This window comes from Drosophila innubila, chromosome X (genome assembly GCF_004354385.1).
Source record: "Drosophila innubila isolate TH190305 chromosome X, UK_Dinn_1.0, whole genome shotgun sequence".
In the NCBI taxonomy this organism is placed as follows: Eukaryota; Metazoa; Arthropoda; class Insecta; order Diptera; family Drosophilidae; genus Drosophila; species Drosophila innubila.
Genome location: NC_047626.1, coordinates 26,709,936 through 26,732,213, shown reverse-complemented (window position 1 = coordinate 26,732,213; position 22,278 = coordinate 26,709,936). Strand labels below are relative to the sequence as shown.

Sequence of the window (22,278 nt, the reverse complement as noted above, 5' to 3'; positions counted from 1 at the left end):
AATTTCGATTTAGTACACAGAAACTAATGTCTTAGCTGCGATTTTTTCTTAAAATGCTTGAAAAAGCTCCTTAAAGCTTTAATTTAAAAAGAGAAGAGCAAATAAAAAAGTACTTAATCTTAAAGTCAACTTTTAAGCTGTAATAAAACTGAAAATTTTCAATAATCAAAAGAAAACTTTTTTAAGAATATATTAAAGTCACATTTAAGCTGTGTTTTTGGCTAGATTAATCCGGTTGATTAGGCTGCCAGTTGAAGCTAGTGTCATGGGTGTTAAAGTTTTTGATTAATAAAAACATCTTTATTTTGACAGGTGGAGGCCATTTCTCCAACGCTGCCTAGCGACAATGCCGATGAGCGTGGCAGGATCAACAGCAACAACAACAACAGCAGCAACAGCAACAGCAGTAGCAGCAACAACAACAGTAGCAGCAGCAGCGCCAAAGAGGAACTGTTGATGCAAATCCAAAAGGTGGACAATGAGATCAAATGCGCTGAAACGGCAATGGAGACATTACGTAAAAAGGAGAAAACATTGATGGATGAGGCAGCGGCAACGGCAGCAATGGAGAAACAACAAAAAGCCGCCGCCGATTTGGCTGCCACCGAGAGTGGCAATGAGATAATGGAGCTGGCGTGGCGTACACAAATGTTGGCCCAAAGTATCTATGAGGCGAACCGTAAAACGGCCGCCGCACAACATTCCGTGGTGAGTCGAGCGGGCGGCAATGAACGGCCACGCCCCTGGCTGCCCCTTTACAATCAACCGCTCGATGTGGAAGCTTTAACACATTTAATAAAACGTCATCAGACAATGGTTAGAAATCCATTATTATTGCATATACGCAAACTGAAGGCGGAACGATGGGAGCACAATCAGGGATTGGTTGAGAAATATACCAAGGATCAGGCGGATTGGCAGCGACGCTGCGAACGGGCGGAGGGTAGTGCCAAGCGTAAGGCGCGTGAGGCAAAAAATCGTGAATTCTTTGAGAAAGTCTTTACGGAATTGCGCAAGCAACGTGAGGATAAGGAACGCTTCAATCGTGTCGGATCACGCATTAAATCCGAAGCGGATCTTGAGGAGATCATGGACGGTTTGCAGGAGCAGGCATTGGAGGATAAAAAGATGCGCTCATATGCGGTCATACCGCCATTAATGCACGATGCCCGCCAACGACGTTGTGCCTATCACAATGAGAATGGACGCATTGAGAACATTGTGGCGATGCATGAGGAACGCAAGGCCATTAATCTTTGGACAGCCGGTGAGAAGGAGACCTTCAAGGAGAAATATTTACAGCATCCAAAGAATTTTGGTGCAATTGCGGCGAGTTTAGATCGCAAATCACCGCAAGATTGCGTACGTTATTACTACCTCAGCAAAAAGACGGAGAACTATAAGCAGCTGCTACGCAAATCCCGTCAACGTACGCGCAGCAGTCGCAATCCGGCCAAGACACAGGCAGCCCAACCGCAATGCATTATCGATTCCCTAACCACGGGCGTCACAACCCGATTGCAGCGGGAACAGCAACAGAAATCGGGTAATCGGACCAGCGCTGTTGCCGAGCGTGAACGCGAGAGAGTTGCGGAAAAAGCTGCTGCCGATGCGGCAAAAGCAGCGGAAAGTGCTGCGGAAAAAGCGAGTGCCGTTAGTAAAGCAGCAGAAGTGGCAGCTGGCAATGAGAAGGTGGCCAAAAGTGTTGCTGCTGCCATTGTGGCAGCTGCGGCAGCAGCAGCAGCCGCAGCGGCGGCAACAACCACAACAGCCGCAACAACAACAACAGCAGCTGCAACAACAACACCAGCTGCAACAGCAGCATTAGCAACAACAACAACAACGGTTGATAAAACGCTGGATGCAGCTGCGGATAAGCATGCAACATCATCAGCTGCCGCAACAACAACAACAACCACAACAACAAATGAGATCTCAACGGGCAGCAGTGAAGCCAAAAACAAAAGCGCTGACGAGGAAGCTGCTACAGCAGCAGCAGCAACAGCAGCAACAGCAGCACTTCCAACTGCTGCAGCAGCAACAGCAGCAACAACATCCTCCGCCACAAGTTCAAGTGCCGCAGCAGCAGCAGCAGCAGCAACAACCGCAACAACAACAACAACGACAATAGCCACAGCAACACCAGTGACAGCAGCAGCAGCAACAACAACTGAAACGACAACTGTTGAGGCAACCACCGCTGGAGGCGCCACTGGAACGCCCAAGGTGTCCAAATCGCAGGTGCCAACGGTCGATGTCACTGGAGATGTCCCTAAAACAGTTGAAATGTCGGCGGAAACAGACGAGTCGCTGGCCAAGAGTAAAGCAGCAACGACTGTCAATGCCGATAGCTACAATGGTAAGCAATCGATAATTTATCGAACAAACAAAAGCTCTGCAATTCCAGTATACCAGAGACACAAATTAAGTTACGAGAAATGCCAATCGATAAGCACTCAATGCTTATGTAAACGATAATATATCGATAACTCTAGGAAAGTTTAACCAAAGTGAGATAATCAAATTGTTCGAGCATATACATACATTTGTATGTTTTTGAAATTGTTTTACTTACAAATATTCGACTAGTGGTTATCAATTATTCGCTTAACATGCCATACATTGCACGATCGATGAAAGGCCGATTAACATGCACAAACATGTCGAAATACATAGTTTCAATCACTTTATTCTTATAGTTCATATTTGATAACAATTAAATTGGTAACAATTGTAATGCTCAGGATTTCGCATTGTATATTGTGTGAACCAAAGTCAAATTTTATCGATAACACCTTTTGCTCATAACATTGTCAATCATTAATATACATTGATCGATAATTCTTTTTGATAACATTAAGTAATATTTATTGAAATATATCGATCACGTCAAAAGTTCCTTTTTATCGATAACAATTTAATTTATTAAAATCTCGTTTTTTAATTTACAGCAACTGCAGCTGCAACAGGTACTGCATCAGCAACCAGTGCCACGCCCACAACAACGCCCGCTGTTAGCGTAGCGCTTAACGGTTTTAAGCCCGGTTATCAGAGTGTCGTCATGAGCAATGTGAAGGCGCCAGTGCCACATGGCATGGATGATGCCACAACTGGAGCAGCAACCGGTGGAGCGTCAACAAATGCAACAGGCGATAAAATCGTCAAGACAACAACTACAACAACAACATCAGCAGCTGCTCCTTCTGCTTCTGGCTTCGCTGTGCCGAATGTGGCAGCAACGGAACCTGTCAGCGGTGTGGCAACTCTGACAACAGCCACCACAGCTGGCAACTATCTTGGCCAGAAGCTGAAGGCGGCACAAGTTGAAGGACTTGGTGCCGGCAACGAGTTACACTCGGATGTTAGGTGAGCAAAAAAGAAACGAGAGAGAGAAAGAGAGAGGGAGCGAAAGAGAGAAAACATGTAGAGTGTCAAACATAGAGAGGGGATAGAGAATAGAATATATAATTGAGGAGAAATTGAGAAAAAAAAGAATAGAAAAAGGAAGATAACAGAAAGTAAGCGGAAAATAAATTGTGACCAAAAGACTAAGAAAGATTGGCACGAAAGGAAAACGCGAGAAAAGGAAAAGAAAAGATAATTTGCAAAAAAGATGATAGAAAAAAAATTGTATGGAAATCAACTTAACAAGAGGGAAAAGTTAGAAAAACGAGAGATTTAAAAGGAGATAATAAACAGTGAGAGAAACATAGAGAAATTGCAGTCATAAGTAGTCAAAACTACGTGGAACACAGAGAAGAAAGCAAAATTAACCAATAAGAAAATTTATTAAATTAAAAGAAAATATAGAGAAATTTAAGAACGAAAAATTAGATTAACAAAGGAATTAGGGAAAATAGAGAGTACGAAAAAAAAAAATAGTGAGTTAGTATTGAATAATACAGAAAAGAATTGGGAGAATAATGAGGAAAATGCGGAGAGAACTAGGGAAAAATAAGAAAAATAGGAAGTAAAATATAAAATAAATATATAATAGGGAACTTAAAACCAAAAAAAGATGTACAAACTTAAGATTTAGATAAAGAGAGAAAATAATAAAAGGAGAAAGAGAAAATGCGTTTAGTATATTTACATCTGTCTCCTTTCATCTTTGCAGTGATCCCAAAAAGAAACGTTTTGAGATGATGCCTGGCGGCGAGTCAAATAACGCCATCAACGCTAACAACAACAACAACAGTAACAATAATAATAACAACAACAACAGCAGCAGCAGCAACAGCAGCGCCAACAACAACAGTAAATTGAACGCCAAAGATTCGTCCAATCAAATCACATCCATTGGCAAATCAGGTGCCATCACATTGACCCCATCGTCATCGTTTTTGTTAATCATGTCCACAGCATCGACAGTGACAACAACAACAACAACGTCAACGGCAACATCGACGTTGTTGTCAGATGGCGGCAACAATATGTTGACCACATCGGAGATTATCGCATTGGATGGCAAAGGTGAGTTCAAGAAATTCAAATATGAAACGATAAATATTATGATATGGGCAATTCTCTCATGTCAAATGCGACATTCGTATGCATTCAACGTGAAAAAAACAAATGCCAAAACATTTTTGATCGTTAACAAAAGACGAAATATGCAACTATTGATTAGCTTTATAAATGGTGTTAAGGCTGATTTTGGTCAATGTTTCGTTTTCAAGAAAATAACAAGAAACCAAAGCATTTACATGCCACTCAAAACAGAAGTCGTTCTCGCGGTTAACCGTTCAAATACTGCTTTCAGCGAAACCTGGGAGAATATTTAAATACGACTAGTTTAAAAATGTTGTGCATTGATGCATCTTAATATTGTTTTTTATTTAATTCAAAAATATCAAGTAGTTTATTTTTTATTTAGCTCCAATCCCTTTCGTACGCGACATTTTGTTCCATCTTGTTTTTTATGTTTTATGTTTACTTCTTATGAATTATTATTTAACTTTTAAAGTCACTAGAAGCTTTATTACTAGAATTGAAGTGTTTTTTTTTCGCTTTTTCATTTATTTTCGTTCCTAAAAGAAAGATATCGTCAAAAAATCATTATAACAAAAACACTCCATTTTAGAAGACAACTTTTGGCAAAACAGGCAAAAATATGGAAAACTTAATTTGTTCAAAAATACAGTCGGTATGCTCAAACGAATGAACTAATTAATGAGCATAATTATAAAACAAGTAACTTGAATATGATTTTGGAAGAAAATTTCACAAGACGTGAATTTTTGATAAATTTTAAGTTTTTGGCTGCAATTGACATTTCTGGAGAATTGAAATTTTGAAAGCTTTTTAAAATCATTCGAATGCCTTTCTTACAATACACCTCAAAAGTTGAGCAAGAGAACAATTAAAAACGCCTGAACTTAGTATTTTAGCAGCTTCTTGTGAGCTTTTTGTAAGCTTGCGCTCTATGCTGAAATGTGTACCTAAAACTTTAGCACACAAGGCTGAATTATACGTACAAGAGCTTTCGGCGAGCTTTTCGTTAGCTTTGTTTTTGGTTGACAGGACTTTTTATCGTAAAGTTTTGTGAGCTTTTTTTCTGTTTGTTTTGAGCTTTCAGAGAGGGAGAGCTTTCAATAAGCTTTTATCGCTTTTGGTAGATTTTTTAACCGTTAACTGGCTTAAAATTGCACTTCTGTGCTGTGATTTTCTTTCCTTTCATTCCCTTTCTTTCGCTCTCTTTCATTGCGCTGCTCATCAAAAATGCATTCGCGCTTTGGCAATTTTACTTTGTGTTCACTGTCCGTTCTGATTTATTTGTATAGTTACCCAACCCATCCACGTTCTCCCTGTTCAACTACCCCCTGTATACCCTTTAATCGAAAAAATCAAGGGTATATTATTTTTGGTGCAAAGTATACGACTTAGAGACTTTCTGGGCAGTCATATTCTGCAAATAAGCTTTACAAAAACGTCAACAATACCATTAGCAATAGGTCATCAATTTTCGGTGTTAAGCGCCTCGACTTGAAGAAGCGTATTTGTTGTTGGTTGTTATTGATTATGTTTTGTTCAGTGTTGCCAAAATATTGTGGGCCAAAATTGCTAAAAAAAAAAAAAAAAAAAAAAAATTATATATACCTATAGAAATCCATAGCTTTTTCAACAGATTTAGGAATAAGGATAAATTACTTAAATTAAGCAAAAAACAGTTTTTTAACTTATTTTATTTCAACAGCAATTATATTTTGACAATGTCCTCGACAATATATTCAAATATTTCGAGCTCTGAAATCTGATATCCGACATCTTTGTTCTCCCACTCGACAAATGGATTTTCTCATAGCATTTCATTCAATTTTCCAGCTTTTGTAATTATACAAATTCTAAATCTAGCAATAAAAAGAAAAGATTGTAGCTAATATCAATTAAACTATTTTTCTAGCTTTTGCAATTAAAAATGTGCTAAATCTAGCAATAAAATTGCTAAAATGGCAACACTGGTTTTGTTAGCATCATAAATCATTTATCAGCTGTTGCTGTTTAGGTTTCTCGTCAACGATGAAGAAGGCGACTTTTAAACGGCAATTTGCAAACATAATACTGATTTAAATTATAAATGTCAATAGCGTAGTCAACTTATCCTTGTCCCACTGTCTGTTCGTGCAGGGTATCTAACAGTCGCTTACTCTCGAGTTCAGCTTTCTTACTTGCTATTTCGCTTCTTTTTTTTTTAACAACTGTTTGGCTTTTGGTTCTTGCTTCTTTCGTTTCTTTCGCCGTCCCCAATGAATATTTGATGCTCTACTTGGCAATTGCCTCCAGTCCTCTCATCAAATCAGAGTCCGAGTCCGGGTCCAATGCGGAGTTGGAGCTGGAGCTGAGCTTTAGCAAAGAGTTAAAAGCGGCAACATTGGACGCTTGATTGGTGCGTGTCGCATTCCCAGAGTAAAAATCAAGGGGGTTTACTAAGGATGGGGGTGGCAGAAGGCTGTCAGCTTGACAATCTCTCAGTCTTTTAGTCATTCAGTCGCTCAGTCTGTCATTCAGCTCAGCGCACTGCGGTTTGTTTGCATCATCCCCTCACCACACCTCACCTCACTTTACTTCACTTCCCTTTCTCTCTTTCACTTTCTCTCTACGTTTGTTGGCTGTCATCTCCCTGGCGAGTTAATTAAACTCAATTAAATTAAAATTTTTGTAAACGTCTTTTTTATTATGCAAGTGATTTAATTTAATTATTAAATTGACGTTACGTCTGTTTGCATTAACCGGCGTCAGAGACAGAGCGAGACGCTCAGAGATGGAAAGAGGGAAAGAGAGAGCAAAAAAAAAAATTTGGGGAGAGAAGAAGTAAAGGATTTTAGCCTTCCCACCACAATACTCCGTAAAAGAACCCCTCAGTCTGTTGTCGCGTGCTTAAAGCTAAGCTCTTCAACTATAGTACTGCCATATAATGATAATTGTTATCGATATCGGGCAATGGTTAGAAATGTACAATCAGTCTATTGCCAAAACTTTGCTTCTTTCACATCAATAACACGGCCATTACGAATTTTAAGTCCATTTTTAAAAATTAAAATGGCTGATCTAATATTTTGAACAGGGACTGTAATCATTATAAGTTTTTTTATAAAACTCAAAAAATAATCATTATGCTATGAGTTTTATTACTTTACTGGATCTTTATATAATGGATCCGACATTTTGAATTTTTAAAAATTGACTTCAAATTCGTAATCAGCGACCCCAAAAACCCCCAGTCCAATCCAATGAAGTTTTCAAAATAGTTTCCCCCATATTGGTTTATTGGGGATATTTCGAAACGTGCTGGGGTAAAATGGACTTCGGATTCGGATTCAGCGACCCAAAAACCGTATAGTAAGCATAGTGGGACCCCCAGATCAGAACAACACTTTTTTTTGCGTGACTATGTAATTGTTATCGATTACTGCCAACTTGTTGTCAAAAAACGAAATGTAGAAACTTTCACCTCTCCAAAAAAAGACACAGCGTACAGACCATCGACTCCTGCTTTATCAGAGCTCTAAAACTATAACTCTGCTTTATATCGATAACTGTAATCGATATAAATTGACAACTTGTTTCCCTGCCATATAGAGTTATTTAATAGTAAATATATAATATAATTTCTTTCTTAAATGCCGCTGACCATCGAAAGCTTTGCATGTTGAATTACTATTAATAAAGTTGTAATTTAAATCATAATCATTTCATATCTTATCAAAATAATAATGACAGTTGTTGCCTTGTTTCATAGTACTGTATGCTATCGATAACAGTGCTTATATGTATAGTTTTTGTTGCAATTTGTCTAATATCCAAAATTGTTCTCTTGCTTTGCATACACACATTTATCGATATCGCTATTTGTTGTTATCGATCATTTCTATATATGATTTTCCACTCAACTTGATTATTGCTTTCCTGTGTGCTTACACGCATTTATCATAGTCATACATTTATTTTGTTTTATCGTTGTTATCGAAAGTTCTGCAATTTGTTTTTGTTATTTTAATGGTTGCTTTTTATTTGGTTAGTTTTTCTCATTTGCTTTTACAATCAGAGACTAGAGTGACTAAAAAAAAAAATTGTTGTGCGTGTGTGTGAATGGTTGTGTGTGAGTGTGTGTATGCGTGTGTGTGAGGTGCATTAAATTGCGTGCTAAATTCTTTGTTATCAGTTTATGGCGTTGTCTCCGCTGCCGTTGCTGTTGCCGTTGCTGTTGTTGCCTCACGTTTGGTGATGCCACTGTTGCTGCTGTTGCTGTTGCTACTTGTCGAGTTGTTGTTGTTGTTGCTGGTGCTGGTTGTGGTTGCTTCAAGCTCATCGGCATGACATAGCTTGCGATGCTTGTGCACAAAATAATAACTAGGAAATTTGCTGCCACATGTTTTGCATGGATAATATTGCACATTCATGTCAAGTGGACGCACCTCGCGTCGCAACAACAATGCGGCTGCAGAGAGTGTCGCATCTGCTCCAGTCACATTTGCAACAGTTGCTGCTGTTGCTGCAGCTGCAACTCCTGCTGCCGCAGTTGCAGCTGTTGCTGTTGTAGTTGCTGCTGCTGCTGCCAGCAACTCTGCGGCACTGTTGTCCCTGCTACTGCTGCTGCTGGTGGCAGCGTGTGGCGCCTCCGTTAGCTTTTTGTCCAAACTTAATGGATTCAAATGCCGCTTGGCATGTTTTTGATAGCAATATTGTGATTTAAATGTGTGCTTGCAGTAAACGCAGACAAATAACTCGGAATGCGTTTGCTTGCGTTGTGTGGTGCCAACAGCAACAGTAGAAGCAGCAGTTGTTGCTGTCACATTTGGAGCTGCTGCTGCTGCTGCTGCTGTGTCGCCGCTGTTCTCGTTCTCCTCCTGCTGCTGCTGTCGCTGTTGACTGCTGATTGCTCTCGCCATTTGCTGATGGAATGAATAACTGACACTTTGCTGCGTTCGTTGCAACTCGACGACGGCAGCATTGTTGCAAGTCTCCGGCTTGTGGCCATAGGCTGTGTTGAGTATGCGACGAAAACGCACGGGGCCATCGCAACTTGCCACATCGATTATGAACTTGGATGTTGTTGTGGGCGGCGTTGCCATCTCCAATTGCAATGCGGACACTGGCGCTTTTGCCACCTGCAATCCCGTTGTGGCACTTGCAACACTACGACAATTGCCACGTTTATTGTTGAGTGATTTGCGTGTTGTATTGTTGTTGTTGTTGTTGTTGCTGCTGCTGCGTCGCTGCTTTGTTGTTGTTGCTGTTGCTGTGACGTGTTTAGGTTGTGTTGTTGCAGCAACATTTGCTGGCATCATTGTTGGTGTTGTTGTTGGTGTCGGCGTTCTTTTCACATCCACACGCTCAATGTTGAGACTGGAGGCAGCGCTGCTGCTGCCCAACGAACTTACCACAGACACGTTGCAATCTTCGGTGTCGAGTTCATTATCTGTTGCCGTATTGCTGTCAATAAACACTTCCACATCCTCATCCTCCTCGTCAGCAGCAACAGCATCAACAGCAGCAGCAGCACTAGCAGCAATAGAAAGTTCCGCTGTTGCATCTACGGCAGGTTGCAAGTAGCCGGATGTTGCCACACTTGAAACACTTGCCACATTTGGCGGCGGTGGCGGCGCTGGTAAAAAACCAAAATTTGGCAATGTTGCCTTGCTGGCAATTGGACGTATGATTTTGGGTGCAACACTTGCCACCGGCAGTGGCAACTGCTGTTGCTGACCGCTCAAATAGCCCTCTGTCTGAGCGCGTGCCAAATACGAGCTAACAGAGGGACAGAGAGAGATGCAAAAATTATATTTTATTTATTTATTTCCAAACATTTTCAAGACTTTTTTTTAAGCTAAATTAAAAAAAATTAAAAAAATGTTGTCTACTTTTAAGGGCAAAAAATAAACTGACTATTTGCCTAATATGTTGATTTGCTTGAGCTTAAGTACAAAAATAATAATCAATTTAAAATAATTTTACATTCAATAACATATAAAGATGAATATATAATTATCATATATACATAATAAAATTAAGAAGATATATTTGATGAAATTACTTTCGCTACTAAATCTTCAATTATAAATGGTGAACTGGAATTTAAATTAAGCAATACAAAAATTGAAATCGTACAATTTAATAGGAAATTTATTTATTAAGTTGCAATTTTTTCTGGAATAATAAAATCTTTCATTAAATGAAGAGAAGGAAAACACTTTGAGTAATAGATAAAAAATAAACAATTTATAAAATATAATTGGTATGTTCAACGAAATATTTCTTCAAATTAAGAAAATTATAAAGTAATTTATTTACAAAAAAATTATTTGTTACAATAATATAATTAAAATCCGTCATTGTAGAATGGCGTAATTTGGAAATTGATTTATACAGAAAAATGCGAATATTAACTAATTAGATGAAGTCATAAATTGCACCGCCATTTGTTTTTACCGACAAATCTCCAAAGCACGCGGCATGTGCAACACATGTGTGGCAAGCAGCACGGCAAATATGTTGTCCACATTGAGATCCAAGTAGCCCGTGTACATGTATGTTAACAATGGTGCAAATTGTTCCGCTGTTACATTGCCCAAATACAAGAGCAATTCACCGCTATGGCTTGCTGGTGTGGCAGCAACAGTTGCTGCTGTTGTTGTTGCTGTTGCCGCCGCCACAGTTGCTTCATCCATGCGTATTGCTGAGCGTAAATAACCGCTATGCATGCCAAGAACTAAAGCATGTGCCACAAAACGCACACTACTTGGCGCTGGACCAACTTCAAGTATCACATCCGGCGGTGTGGACATGACGCTACCAATACCACCACCACCACTAACACCAGCAACAGCAACAGCACTACCAACACCAGCAACAGCCATTGTATTGACAGTTGTTGCTGCCACACGGCTGCTGCTGCTGCTGCTGCTACCAGTTAACCAATTTGTAAACATTCAAAAAAATTGTTCAAAAAAAAAATTTGATTTATATAGACGCGAGCCGAATGTTGTTGCCGTGCTGTTGCCGTGCGTCACGTGTGTAACTCGAATTCGAACTGATGAATGCCTCGTGCTGCTCGTCGCGTTTTATAGCCAATCGTCAGTGGCAGAGTCTGAAACTGAAGCAGCAGCAGCAGCAGCAACAGCAGCAGCAACAGACTCTCAGTGTCTGTCAGCTGTGTGTCCTTCGGCTGCTGCTGTTGCTGCTGCCACAACCACTGTTACTGCCACAATCAATGCTGCCACTTTGCTTCGGCTGTGTTGTCGAGAGAAACGACGACTTCGACTGATGTTGCTGCAGCCGCTGCTGCTGTTGCTGCCATTGCTGCCAGCGTTGCAAGTTTGCTTTGTTGTTGGTTGCTCTGTTTAATTGGCTTATTGTTGCAAACATTACATTCTTCCTTTTTTTCTTATTCAAATTTACACAAATCTCTTAAAAAAAAAAAAAAAAAAAAATGCTGTCTACTTTTTGAGGCCAGTGAAAAAGTTATGAAACTTTTTAAAGTCAAGTTAAATTAAACTGAAAGACATTTTTATATTTAACATTAAAACGTCAAAAAGTCTTTCAGTTATTTAACCGAGTCATTAAAAAATTAGCACATGTTTTATTGACTTATTTATATGTCGACATGTTTGACAATTCTGAAACTTTTCAGCTTTGGTTTCTTATAAATTTTTGAAATATTTGTTGAGAGGTTTATTACAATTTATTGAATACCAAACTACATTTATTTTTTAGTTGAATAAAAATACAAAAAAAATAATTTAATTAACTTTTTTATTAAATAAAATATTGCAAAAATTTTAATTAATTTGAGAAACAAATACAAACTATATTGGCCAAGCAAATTCAGATATAAATTTTAGTGAAATTATAAACATTTGTTAGATTGTGGCATTTCTCGAAAGGAGTGGTGAATGAACGGATTTTAAGGATGTCTGTGAGTAAGCAATAAATTGCTTAATTTAAATTTTTAACCGCGTGACATTTTGCCTTGAGAGTTTCGTACTTTCCATTTGGTTTCCTTATTTCAAAACGGGCCAAAATCTGTTTGCCTTTTAGATTTGCGTCAATTCACAGCACTCCAAATTACTCACCCTCTGAATTTTCTCTTCTTCCCCTCAATCATTTATAGCAGCACCTTTACGTGAAGGTCTATGCTCAAAAAGCGGCGCCTCAATCGACTTAATTGATTTGTGGGCATAACCAACACATATTTGCATACGATTCTACAGATACAGATACATGTGTGTGTGTGTGTGTGTCTGTCTACTTGGTCGCTTTATCTAGCTGAATATGTGTACGTGAAGCTATTAGCTTACTATTTAGAAATACTCTTACTCAAAAACAAAGTTGCTGCGTTTCTCCATCGATACTTAACATATCGATAAATAGTTATGGTTTAATCTCACATTACCGAATGGAATTAAATATTGAAAACCATAGAGTTATACCAGAGTTGAAATCAATCATTTGGTCAATGCGTCTGTCAATCATCTAGGTAATCTATCATTGTGGTTTTCACAGTTTGCTCCTACATCAATCATCTGAACAATCAGTCAATTATGCAGTCAATCAGCTAGCTTGTCCATCATTGAAAGAAATTCATCTTGTGGTCAATCATTTGATTGATGCAATCAGCTCAAAGTGTTTTCTATAGCCCAATTTTGGATGTGTCGTTTCAATTAGGCAGATGGTGAAATAATTAATCAATCAGTCAATCATTTGGGCATTCATTTGATTGATGCAATCAGCTTAAAATAAAAGTTGTACTCTTTATTTATTTTTTATCATTTACAGTTTTTTTTTTATAGGTTGTCAGACAATCAACACAGTCAATCAATCAATCGTATGGTCAATCATTCAAAGAACTTTCTTTTTAGAGCTAGAGTAACTGCTATTCGTGTTTTTCTTTTGCTTCTTTGTACTAATTTTTCCAAGATGTCTATCGCAATTTCTCCTTCCTTGGTTTTTTTTTCCATCTACTGTGACTATATTTGTGTGGTGGGTGTGTGTTGGTTGTGTGTTGTGTGTTATGTGGTTTGGTTTTATTTGTGTGGCTTTGGTATTTGGACATTTGGTTGGCTTTTAATTACCGCTGTTGCTGATCGGTTTTATTTGTTCAATAGCAGTTGCCTTCCCACCCAACCCCTCACTCTTTTGCTCCGATTCCCTCCCCACAACCATCTACCCCTTGTCTTTTATTTGCTTGTGCGACAAACTTGTCAAAAAAATGTTTGACTGCTCGATGTTTTTCTTGTATGTGTGTGTGTGCGAAGGTAAAATATGCATTTTTACAGATATGGTCAATCGGTCAGTTTGCTCACCTTTCCACTTTCCCCCTCCCATCTTGTTGTTTGTCCTTTTATTGATAGGCTAATTTAATTAAGTTGTTGTTGTCGTTGTTGTTGTTGTTGTAGTTGTCCATTCCGATTAAACTTCAATCAAGCGTTAACAATTTTAATTAAATTATTTCGAAATGTAATTATAAATGTTCAGGTCATGCATAAATTGTGTTATTCATTTATTTAGCAATAACTGAACCGCCCCCCCTCCCCCTGCCAATCCCCCTTAGCGTGGCCGCTTCCGTCCTCAACATTTTGAATAAATAATCACAACGTTGGCAAAAAAAAAATGAATTTCATAAATTGACAGAGCACGAAAACTGCAATAAAAAAGTAAAGAAATTGTTGGAAAGCGTAAAGAAAAATGGCAACAACCGAGATACACACACACACACACACACACACACACAAATCGAACATGTCAGGACATGCACTGAGCTGTGTCATGATGTCCTGTTGTTGTCCTGTCGTCGTCAATCTGTCACATTTGTTAAATGCTGCATTAATCCCCAAACGTGTCCGCCTCTTCTTTGTCCGCCCCGCTCCTTTCCTCTTCTTCGTTTCGCTTCCCCTTGCTGTCCACCTTCTTTTATTATCCAGCAGAGTTATTCAGGGCATATCCTGCTTAATGTTTTTTTTTTTGTTTTACTCAGTTCTTCGGCAAACTAATCATATATGTATCGATATCGATATATATTATATTGAATCAGAAAGTTTTGATTATTTATACTTTTCTTTGATTATAGCAATCTCCATGTTTTACTAACAAAATTCAAATGCCATTAAACGATTAATATAATACAGTTCGATTAATATAGTTTGTGAAAATATGTATTTTTATTGATCGTTTTACAGCTGACAAGTGACACAAGCTTTGCCACTTGTCAACTTTCGCTTAGTTTTCTGCTTGTAAAAATGTATTGACTGTTATCGAAGGCTATCGATTGTTGTTGATTATTATCGATTTTTTACAAGTTGCTACATTTAAATTAAGCTCTATTAAATCACACGCATTCACATTTGTACTGTATTGCTATCGATTGCAATCGATTATTTTGTAAACAACACTTGTCCAAGTTGTCATTGCAATTTCTAACATGTTATCGAGCAAATAACATTCAATTAGCTAACCATACGTGCAATTTGTGTGTGTGTGTGTGTGATTGTGTTTTGCTTTACCCCACTGTGCGACAGTGGGTCGAAAATGTCAACAGGCATCAACTGCAATGCAATTCAATTAACGCGATGGTTAAAAGCTCTGCGCAATTAGCTTTTCTCTCAACGTTATGTCCACGTGCTAGCTGTCTCACTCTCTTTCCGTCTCTCTCTCGCTTGCTTTATATATATATATATATATATATAAATATATATATATTTTGCTGTCTCTCTCTAACTCAACTGGTTATATGGTTGGAGGGGAGGGGAGTGTTAAAAATTTTTGCTGATCTTTGCAGTAAGTTGGTAAATTGCCTGCCAGCAGCCAATGGAGCGACTGCAGCACACACACATAAACACGCACACACACGCACACACACACAGCTGTCAACTGTTGGCTTTTGTCTTACACACACACACACGCACACATTGATTGTAAAAGTGCTGCTGAGCCTTTCGGTCATGTTGACAAGCAGCACAGCTTTCTCCCCACTCTCCCCCTCTCTTCATCTATCCAGCCTTTATCTATCCCGCTCATTGCTCTCCTTGTGCACTTTTTGCTGTTGCTTATCCCAGTTGGATGTTATTGTTTGTACACAGAGTAAGAGAGTAGAGAGCAAGCAGTGAGTGGAGGTGGAGAGTGGAGAAATGGGAGAAAGAGAGAGAGCGCGTGCTCTCACACACCAGCAAGTTTTTGAATGTCCATTCTGTCCATTGTCATTTACAGTGGCATTTGCATATGCTCACTCTCTCTCTCCCTCTCTCTCTCTCTCTCTCTCTCTATCTCTCGCTCACGTGTGTGTGTGTGTGTGTGCAAAGAGAAAACCTTTTATGACAATTAAAACATAATTGACGGTCAACATTAATAAACCAGGCAAAACAGGACACAGCCTTCAGTTTCAGTTGCAGTTCAACCTGTGCCAGGTGTCCAGCCGAGGCTGTCTGACCTGTGGCCCTCCCCCTCCCCCACCCCAAACAATGCCCATCCCCCACTCCACACACTCTGCTACATAACACAAATTGCGTCGCTAACAAGATTGCAATTGAACTTTCAGGCTAATGGTGTAGCGGTGGTAAAGGGGAGAGGGGGGGAGGACACAGCACTAATCCTGACCATTTCAGAGGTAAACTCTACCACCCCCACCCCCCCATCCTCATCCCCATCCCTATGCCGCTTCCCCGGCCACTTTCCATGCAGTGGCAATCGCTTTACTCAAATCAACAGCCATTTTGTGTTAGTTAAAAATTCTTTTTGTGCACACACATACACAAAAGAAAATACAGTAAAAAATGCGCCAAAAACTAAATTTGAAAGCTTGTGTATTTGTTGGAGTATACGAGAGAGGGAGAAACAGATAAAGAGAGAGAGAAAGAGACAGAGAAGTAAAAAGGTAAAATAGATGATGGGAGAGAGTGAAGAGGTGACAATTACCTAGCTAATTGTTACATTTTCCTGACATTGTGCTTTTTTTTACCTACCACAGAAATTAAAATTTTTTGTGTACACTGCAAATTTGCAGATATTAAAAGCTACAAATGCGTAAAATTCATAGAATTTGAACATTTTGGTTGCTAAAATGCAAGTAAGTTCTACAAATTAACGAGAGTCGATAATTTTTTTGACGACTTAACGAATAGATTGAATTGTTTTCCATGAAAAATTGACAGCTCACTGGGGTTTGTTTATCGCAGTTGTTTCAAACTTTGATGAACGCCCGTAATATATGATCTACAAAAATTAACCTACAAAGTTTGAATCAAGCAAAAAACGTTACAAAAAAAAATTAAAAATTTATTTTTGTTTTAGAAAACTCGATATGTCGACAACTCGATACTTTTTTTTGTCTACTTTCTATGTCGTTATAGAACTCGATAAAAAGCTATGGATTTACATCAGTATCAAAAGTATATATACTTAAAATTTGCTATGTACTGGAAATAAATCATTTTAAAATTAAAGTTTTTAAATTTTTGATCTTAGCATGTACTTTCTAAGTATTGTGTCTGAGGATATTAATGTTAAATTAAGACAAAATGCGGATAAAGTGGCTGCGACTCAACCAACAACGACTTAAAGAGTCAAAAAATCTTAACTAAAACAAGTCTTACAAAACGCCGAAAATCAACATGTTACTGAAAATTAACGTTTTTGAATCAAGTATTTTGCACTGGGTTTCTTGCTGTGTAGCTGTTGTGTTATTATTAAAATTGTGTCCATTTGTATTTTAAGTTGATTGATGAGAATCCCGACACTAATCAGTTAAGCACGCCAAAACACCTGCCAAAATAACAACAACAAATCTCACAACAACTGCCACACACACACACACCCGGGTGGTAGTAAGGGATGCTGGGAGTGCTGGTGGGGCGGGGAGGGGAGGGGGCGTAAAAGTCATTTTTTGCATGTGCTGTCAAAAACGGCGCACAAAAGTATGCAACAATGGCTGACGGCTTAACTGTTGCCAAACCAACAAAAGGCTAACAGGTATGAGGGAAACGAAGAGGGCAGGTAGAGTGGGCGACTGAAAAGGGGAGGGTGGAGTACGTGTGTGTGTATGTGTCAGAGGCAGTTGAGTGTCCGGCGGCGTGGCTGCTTATGAAATTTTGAACAAAATTGAAATTACGCTAATTGTTTGGGCCTCCCTCTTGAAAACAACAACAAATGGCAGCAGCAATTGCCGAAGCAAGTGTTGGCTACACATTCTGACGCACACACACACACACTCGCACACTCGCGCACACTGCAAAAGGCAAAAATAATTAGCGAATTTGATGCGCAAATCCAAGTTGGAAATGTAACGGCAATTGCAGTGACGTCTGTGCAAAGGGGTGAGTGAAAGAATGAGGGTAGGGGTGGGGTGGTTAGAGGGTGTGTGTGTGTGTGTTTACTGCGAATTGGGAATGCTGGCAACATTGCAACGTGGCAGCTAATTAATAGACTTACTCGCTAGTCGCACTAACTAACCAAACACCCGTTACTCCCCAACAATCCCCCCTCCCCACCACCACACACCCACACTCAACTAGCTGTCTTTCTGCGTACGCTACGCTAATTGTATCTCAATTGTGTGGGTAGATAGAGAGAAAGGGATGGTGGGAGAATGGTAGGCAAGTAGGGAGATAGGGAAAATACCTGCCACGTTTTGTATTTGGTCAAAAGCCGCAATGCAGTTGCACTGTTGTCATAGGCGCTGGCGAAGGGAGCGACAGGGGAAGGGGAGGGGTGCGGTGGATTTGGCACAATTCGCGTTTTAGAGTGGAGAGAGAGAGAGAGTGAGTGGGAGTGAGAGTGGAAGAGAGTTTGTCAGCTTTGCGGCTCGTGTGTGTTGTGTTTGCTAATTAGTAAATCATAATTACTCACTCACATTTGCTCATTTACACGATTTCCCTTTTCCCTGCTCCTGCCCCAGACCCTCCCGTTTACCATTTGCCACTCCTCCTGCTCTCACTATTCGCGCACTTGCAGACAAGCTTTTAGTTCAATTTGATCGACAAGCATCTACATATATATGTATATGTACACGTACAAACATATCGAGCACTGACTTGATGGATAGTAAATAGAAGCAGCATATTCTCAAATTCGATTTCGCGAACAATTCACTAGCATTTCGCCTTTTACTGAACTACACTGAAATACGTATAGCATTTTTTTTTAGCACATTTTTAATTGAAAATAATAATCGTAAATTGTTTTCTTGCAAAATCTCTTGACTCTTCAAATTTGATACAAATTTGAAAATTTTGATTTAAAATCATTATTTTTGTGATTTAATAAAATGTCATAAATTGAATGTTGATGTATATATATTAAATGTATAAAATAATTTAAGACTATTTCATAATTGTATTGAAACATAAAGTAATTTGTTATCAGTCTCGAAAATGTATTTGAAAAAATACTTTTCAGAAATGTCAACATCAATGTCTCTAAAACTAAACTCTCTTAACTAAACTAAAACTAAAAAGTTCAATTATTATTTGGAATAGAATATATTTAATCAAGTTATTAAAATCGTTGATTTTAGAGCTCCGTTTAAATAAATGTTTTTATTTTGCAATCTTTTTACTACAGCATATAGCAGTTAATCTGATCTTAAAAGCTCATTTTTGGTATTATCTTTTTATTTTATTATTACACTGTAAACTTCATCCTCAAACTCAACTTTTAAATGGGTGGAAACTGCAAACTGTTGCCTACTCGCAGGCGCTGACAAACTAATTACAAACTTAAACCTAAATACCGAAAACGAAAGCCTTGTAACACAAACAAAAACTGTGCACCTACACACACACACACACACACACACACACGCATATACATACATACATATACATCTACATCTACAAGCAAAGAAGAGCAAGCAGCTCAATTTCTCCTTACTCTGCACTGCTTGCTAATTATGTGAGCGTAGCTATTTCCACTTTGCTCCTTTCGCTCACTGTGTTTGTGTATGTGTATGTGTATGTGGTGTGTGTGTGTGTCCAGCTGTCTCTCTCGCACTTGTTGCCATTGGGCTTTTGCTTACATATGTAATTAAATTGCTCAATTAAAATTGCACACCCTTTTGATTATCGCTGGCGCAGTTTTCTGCTTGTGTGTGTGTGTGTGTGTTTGTTTGTGTGCGGCAGCCACTTTTATTAATCAGTGAAAATCGTTTACCAAAAAATAAAATTAAATAAAATGAAAATGAAAATGAAAAGCAACAAGAGCGGCAGCAAAAGAACTGTAAAACTGGCAAAAGTTGAGAAACCAAAGCCAGCAATATGTACATATGAATGCTGTTGATAATGATGATGATGATGATGACGATGATGATGTTAATAATGATGCTTGTTTGGTCCACCACACAATTGGCCAGAATTTTACAAGTTTCTTTTGTGCCCACGCTGGACTCGTGCCATGCCTACCACCCTGCCATCCCCATACCCATTCCCATTCCTTGCTGCGCCGCCTCCTCCCTCCCACCTTGGCAGACGATTGTGCGCGCGGTCGCTGCCACGACGACTGCCGTTAAATCAACACCATTTCGTAAATTAAAAGTGCCAAGCGAAGCGACGTTCATATTAACTGTATTTACAATTATATGTATGTATGTATATACATATATTTTATACATACATATTTATGTACACAGTGGCTCAGAGTTTATTTCAACCAGCACCTACACAATTTTTTAGTCAGTTATAACCAGGAATCGCAAATAAAAGTTATTTTAGTTAATAAAAGTCTTATTTTTTTTAATCAAAAAAAGAAAAAATAATTGTCCTAAAAATTAAAATTTCTTATGATTAAATTAAGTAAACTTTAGTTAATTATTATTTAAAAAAAATAAAAATCGAAAAAAAAAGATTTAAAATTCATTTTTATAACAAAAACAACTCTTAGTTGCAATCCCTGGATATAACAACTAATCTTAAAGAGATGTTAAATTGATTATTGGCTAATATTTTAACTTATCAATTACAAATTCAATTTTTTTTTTTTTAACTCTTTTAAAGTTCAAAATCAACCAAAAATACGGTTACAGCTTATTTTCAGAACCTTTAGTTTGCAAAGTAATAGTTGTTTTTTTTTTTACTTTAAGTCCTTGTATTAGAAATAGGTTTTAGTGATTTTTGCTGAAATTTATGTGCTGGTAGAAATAAGCTGTGAGCCACTGTATATGTAAGTCTGTACAACTTGCACTTGCCTTTTCATACGCTCGATCTCTGCCCGTGAACATGTGTTTTAAGATATATGCATGAATGTGTAAGTGTGTGTGTGTGTGTTGTCAGAGTGAGCGTTGTCGGCTTTTATGCACATAATTCCTTTTACTCGCCGTCGACTTCGACGTCGACAGCTGGGCTACAATCAGAGTTATCAAAATTTTTAAGGCTATAAAAACCAAATAAATAAATTAACATTTTTTTATACTTAAACATGTCAGATTCCGAAATCTTTTGTAAATAATATACTTAAATGAGTTAATGATCAACATATTTCATTTCTTTAAAGTGCATTGCTAAAAATCTACAAGCATCTTTTATATAAAATCTTTTGTATATTTTTGGTTTAGTAAAATATTCCAATACCTGATATTTTCCTTGTTTGCAAATTATAATTCTTAGACAGAGAATATTTTGATTTTCTTAAACAAAATAAAAATAAAAATAATTAAAAATAAAAATAATAAATAAAAAGCAGTCAAAATTAATATTTTTTAAGTAACCAGTTTTTTGGCTAATAGCATTTGCTATTGTACTTTTGTACTATTGTAAAATAGCCAAGTCTAGCTATAAATTGACTGAACTGGCAACCCTGGCTGCGGCTGCTTCCACTGGATGCTGTGCTCTCTTTGATGTTTACACAAGTTGGCTGGCAACTTCCTTCTGCTTGCTGCTGCTGTCCCTGCTGCTTGCTCTCTGCTTCTTCTTCTTCTTACTGCTTGCTTGCTGTCTTTCGCTTACGCAAGTTGTTGTTGTTGTGATTTTTTTTGTTGCTCTGCCAGAGCAAATTCCCTATGGTGCTAATTAGCGGCCGTCGCTGTTGACGTTCTCCTTTTCCGTTGCAGACTTTTGTGCGCGCGTCGTATATTTTTTAATTGGCCGCCATTGTTGTTGTTGCACTTGCGCTTGTTGTTGTTATTATTGTTGTTGTTGTCTGTTAGTTCTCGTTAGCTAAATGTTGTTAGTGAATTTGATTGAATTTGTTTTTGATTGTAGTCGTTTGCACACACTTGAACTTGTGTGAATTGCGATTAGGTTAATTTTCATTGCATAAGTGAATTAGTTTGATGAACTAGTTTAGTTCATAGATTTACATTTGTAGAATTAAATTTAAAATAAATTTGATTAATGAAATGACTAAAAAGTCTTGGAAAAAGAAATCAAAGGCAGATGTGCCTTAATAATAATCAAAATCTAATCTCTATATTATTTTAGGAATACCCCTAATATGGCTGCCACTTGTTTGACTTCGCTTTCTATTTTTCTTCTACTTCACCTCCTTCTATTTTAACTGTATCATCTTTATCGTATTGTTTTGTTGTTGTTTTCAATTTTCTAATTGAAAGTTAAATAAATTTTTGGTAACTTGTGCAGATATTTTATGCTGCTGTTGCATATTTAGTTGATACAACCTCTGACCAATTAAGTGTGTGTGCTGGTGTGCAACGGTTAATTTGTGTTTCGGGGTGCCAACAATTGCATATTTGCATTTGCTCAAATTAAATTGCAAATAACTCAGGAGTTGCAAATGATAAAAAGCAAGAAGTGTTAAGAGAATAGAGAGAGAGATGGTCAATTTCACTCAGTAGGTCAG

The 22,278-nt window shown here is 38.0% G+C and overlaps 2 protein-coding genes across 9 annotated transcripts in view; one reads left to right on the top strand and one right to left on the bottom strand.

Annotated features, from left to right (window-relative positions):
* Positions 1-22,278, top strand: part of LOC117791359 — a 79,555-nt gene that overhangs the window by 43,256 nt on the left and 14,021 nt on the right. For 4 of the 8 annotated variants that reach the window (XM_034631098.1, XM_034631105.1, XM_034631091.1 and 1 more), the window contains 3 exons: positions 313-2,359; positions 2,952-3,366; positions 4,118-4,473. In XM_034631098.1, the coding sequence (XP_034486989.1) occupies positions 313-2,359; positions 2,952-3,366; positions 4,118-4,473 (2,818 nt within the window). The remainder of the gene's footprint in view (positions 1-312; positions 2,360-2,951; positions 3,367-4,117; positions 4,474-22,278) is intronic. The other 4 variants (XM_034631143.1, XM_034631136.1, XM_034631128.1 and 1 more) reach the window with 1 other exon arrangement.
* Positions 8,485-11,429, bottom strand: LOC117791413 (ice-structuring glycoprotein). Its single transcript, XM_034631153.1, has 2 exons — positions 10,930-11,429; positions 8,485-10,248 (listed from the first exon to the last, which is right to left on the bottom strand). Exons 1-2 carry the CDS (start codon positions 11,427-11,429, stop codon positions 8,664-8,666), a joined length of 2,085 nt encoding a protein of 694 aa, XP_034487044.1. The 3' UTR covers positions 8,485-8,663.

Coding starts and splice junctions, on each gene's coding strand:
- LOC117791413 (XM_034631153.1), bottom strand. CDS start 11,429: ATGTTTACAAATTGGTTAACTGGTAGCAGCAGCAGCAGCAGCAGCCGT. Junction 10,249..10,929: donor CGTGCTTTGGAGATTTGTCG/GTAAAAACAAAT, acceptor TCCCTCTGTTAG/CTCGTATTTGGCACGCGCTC.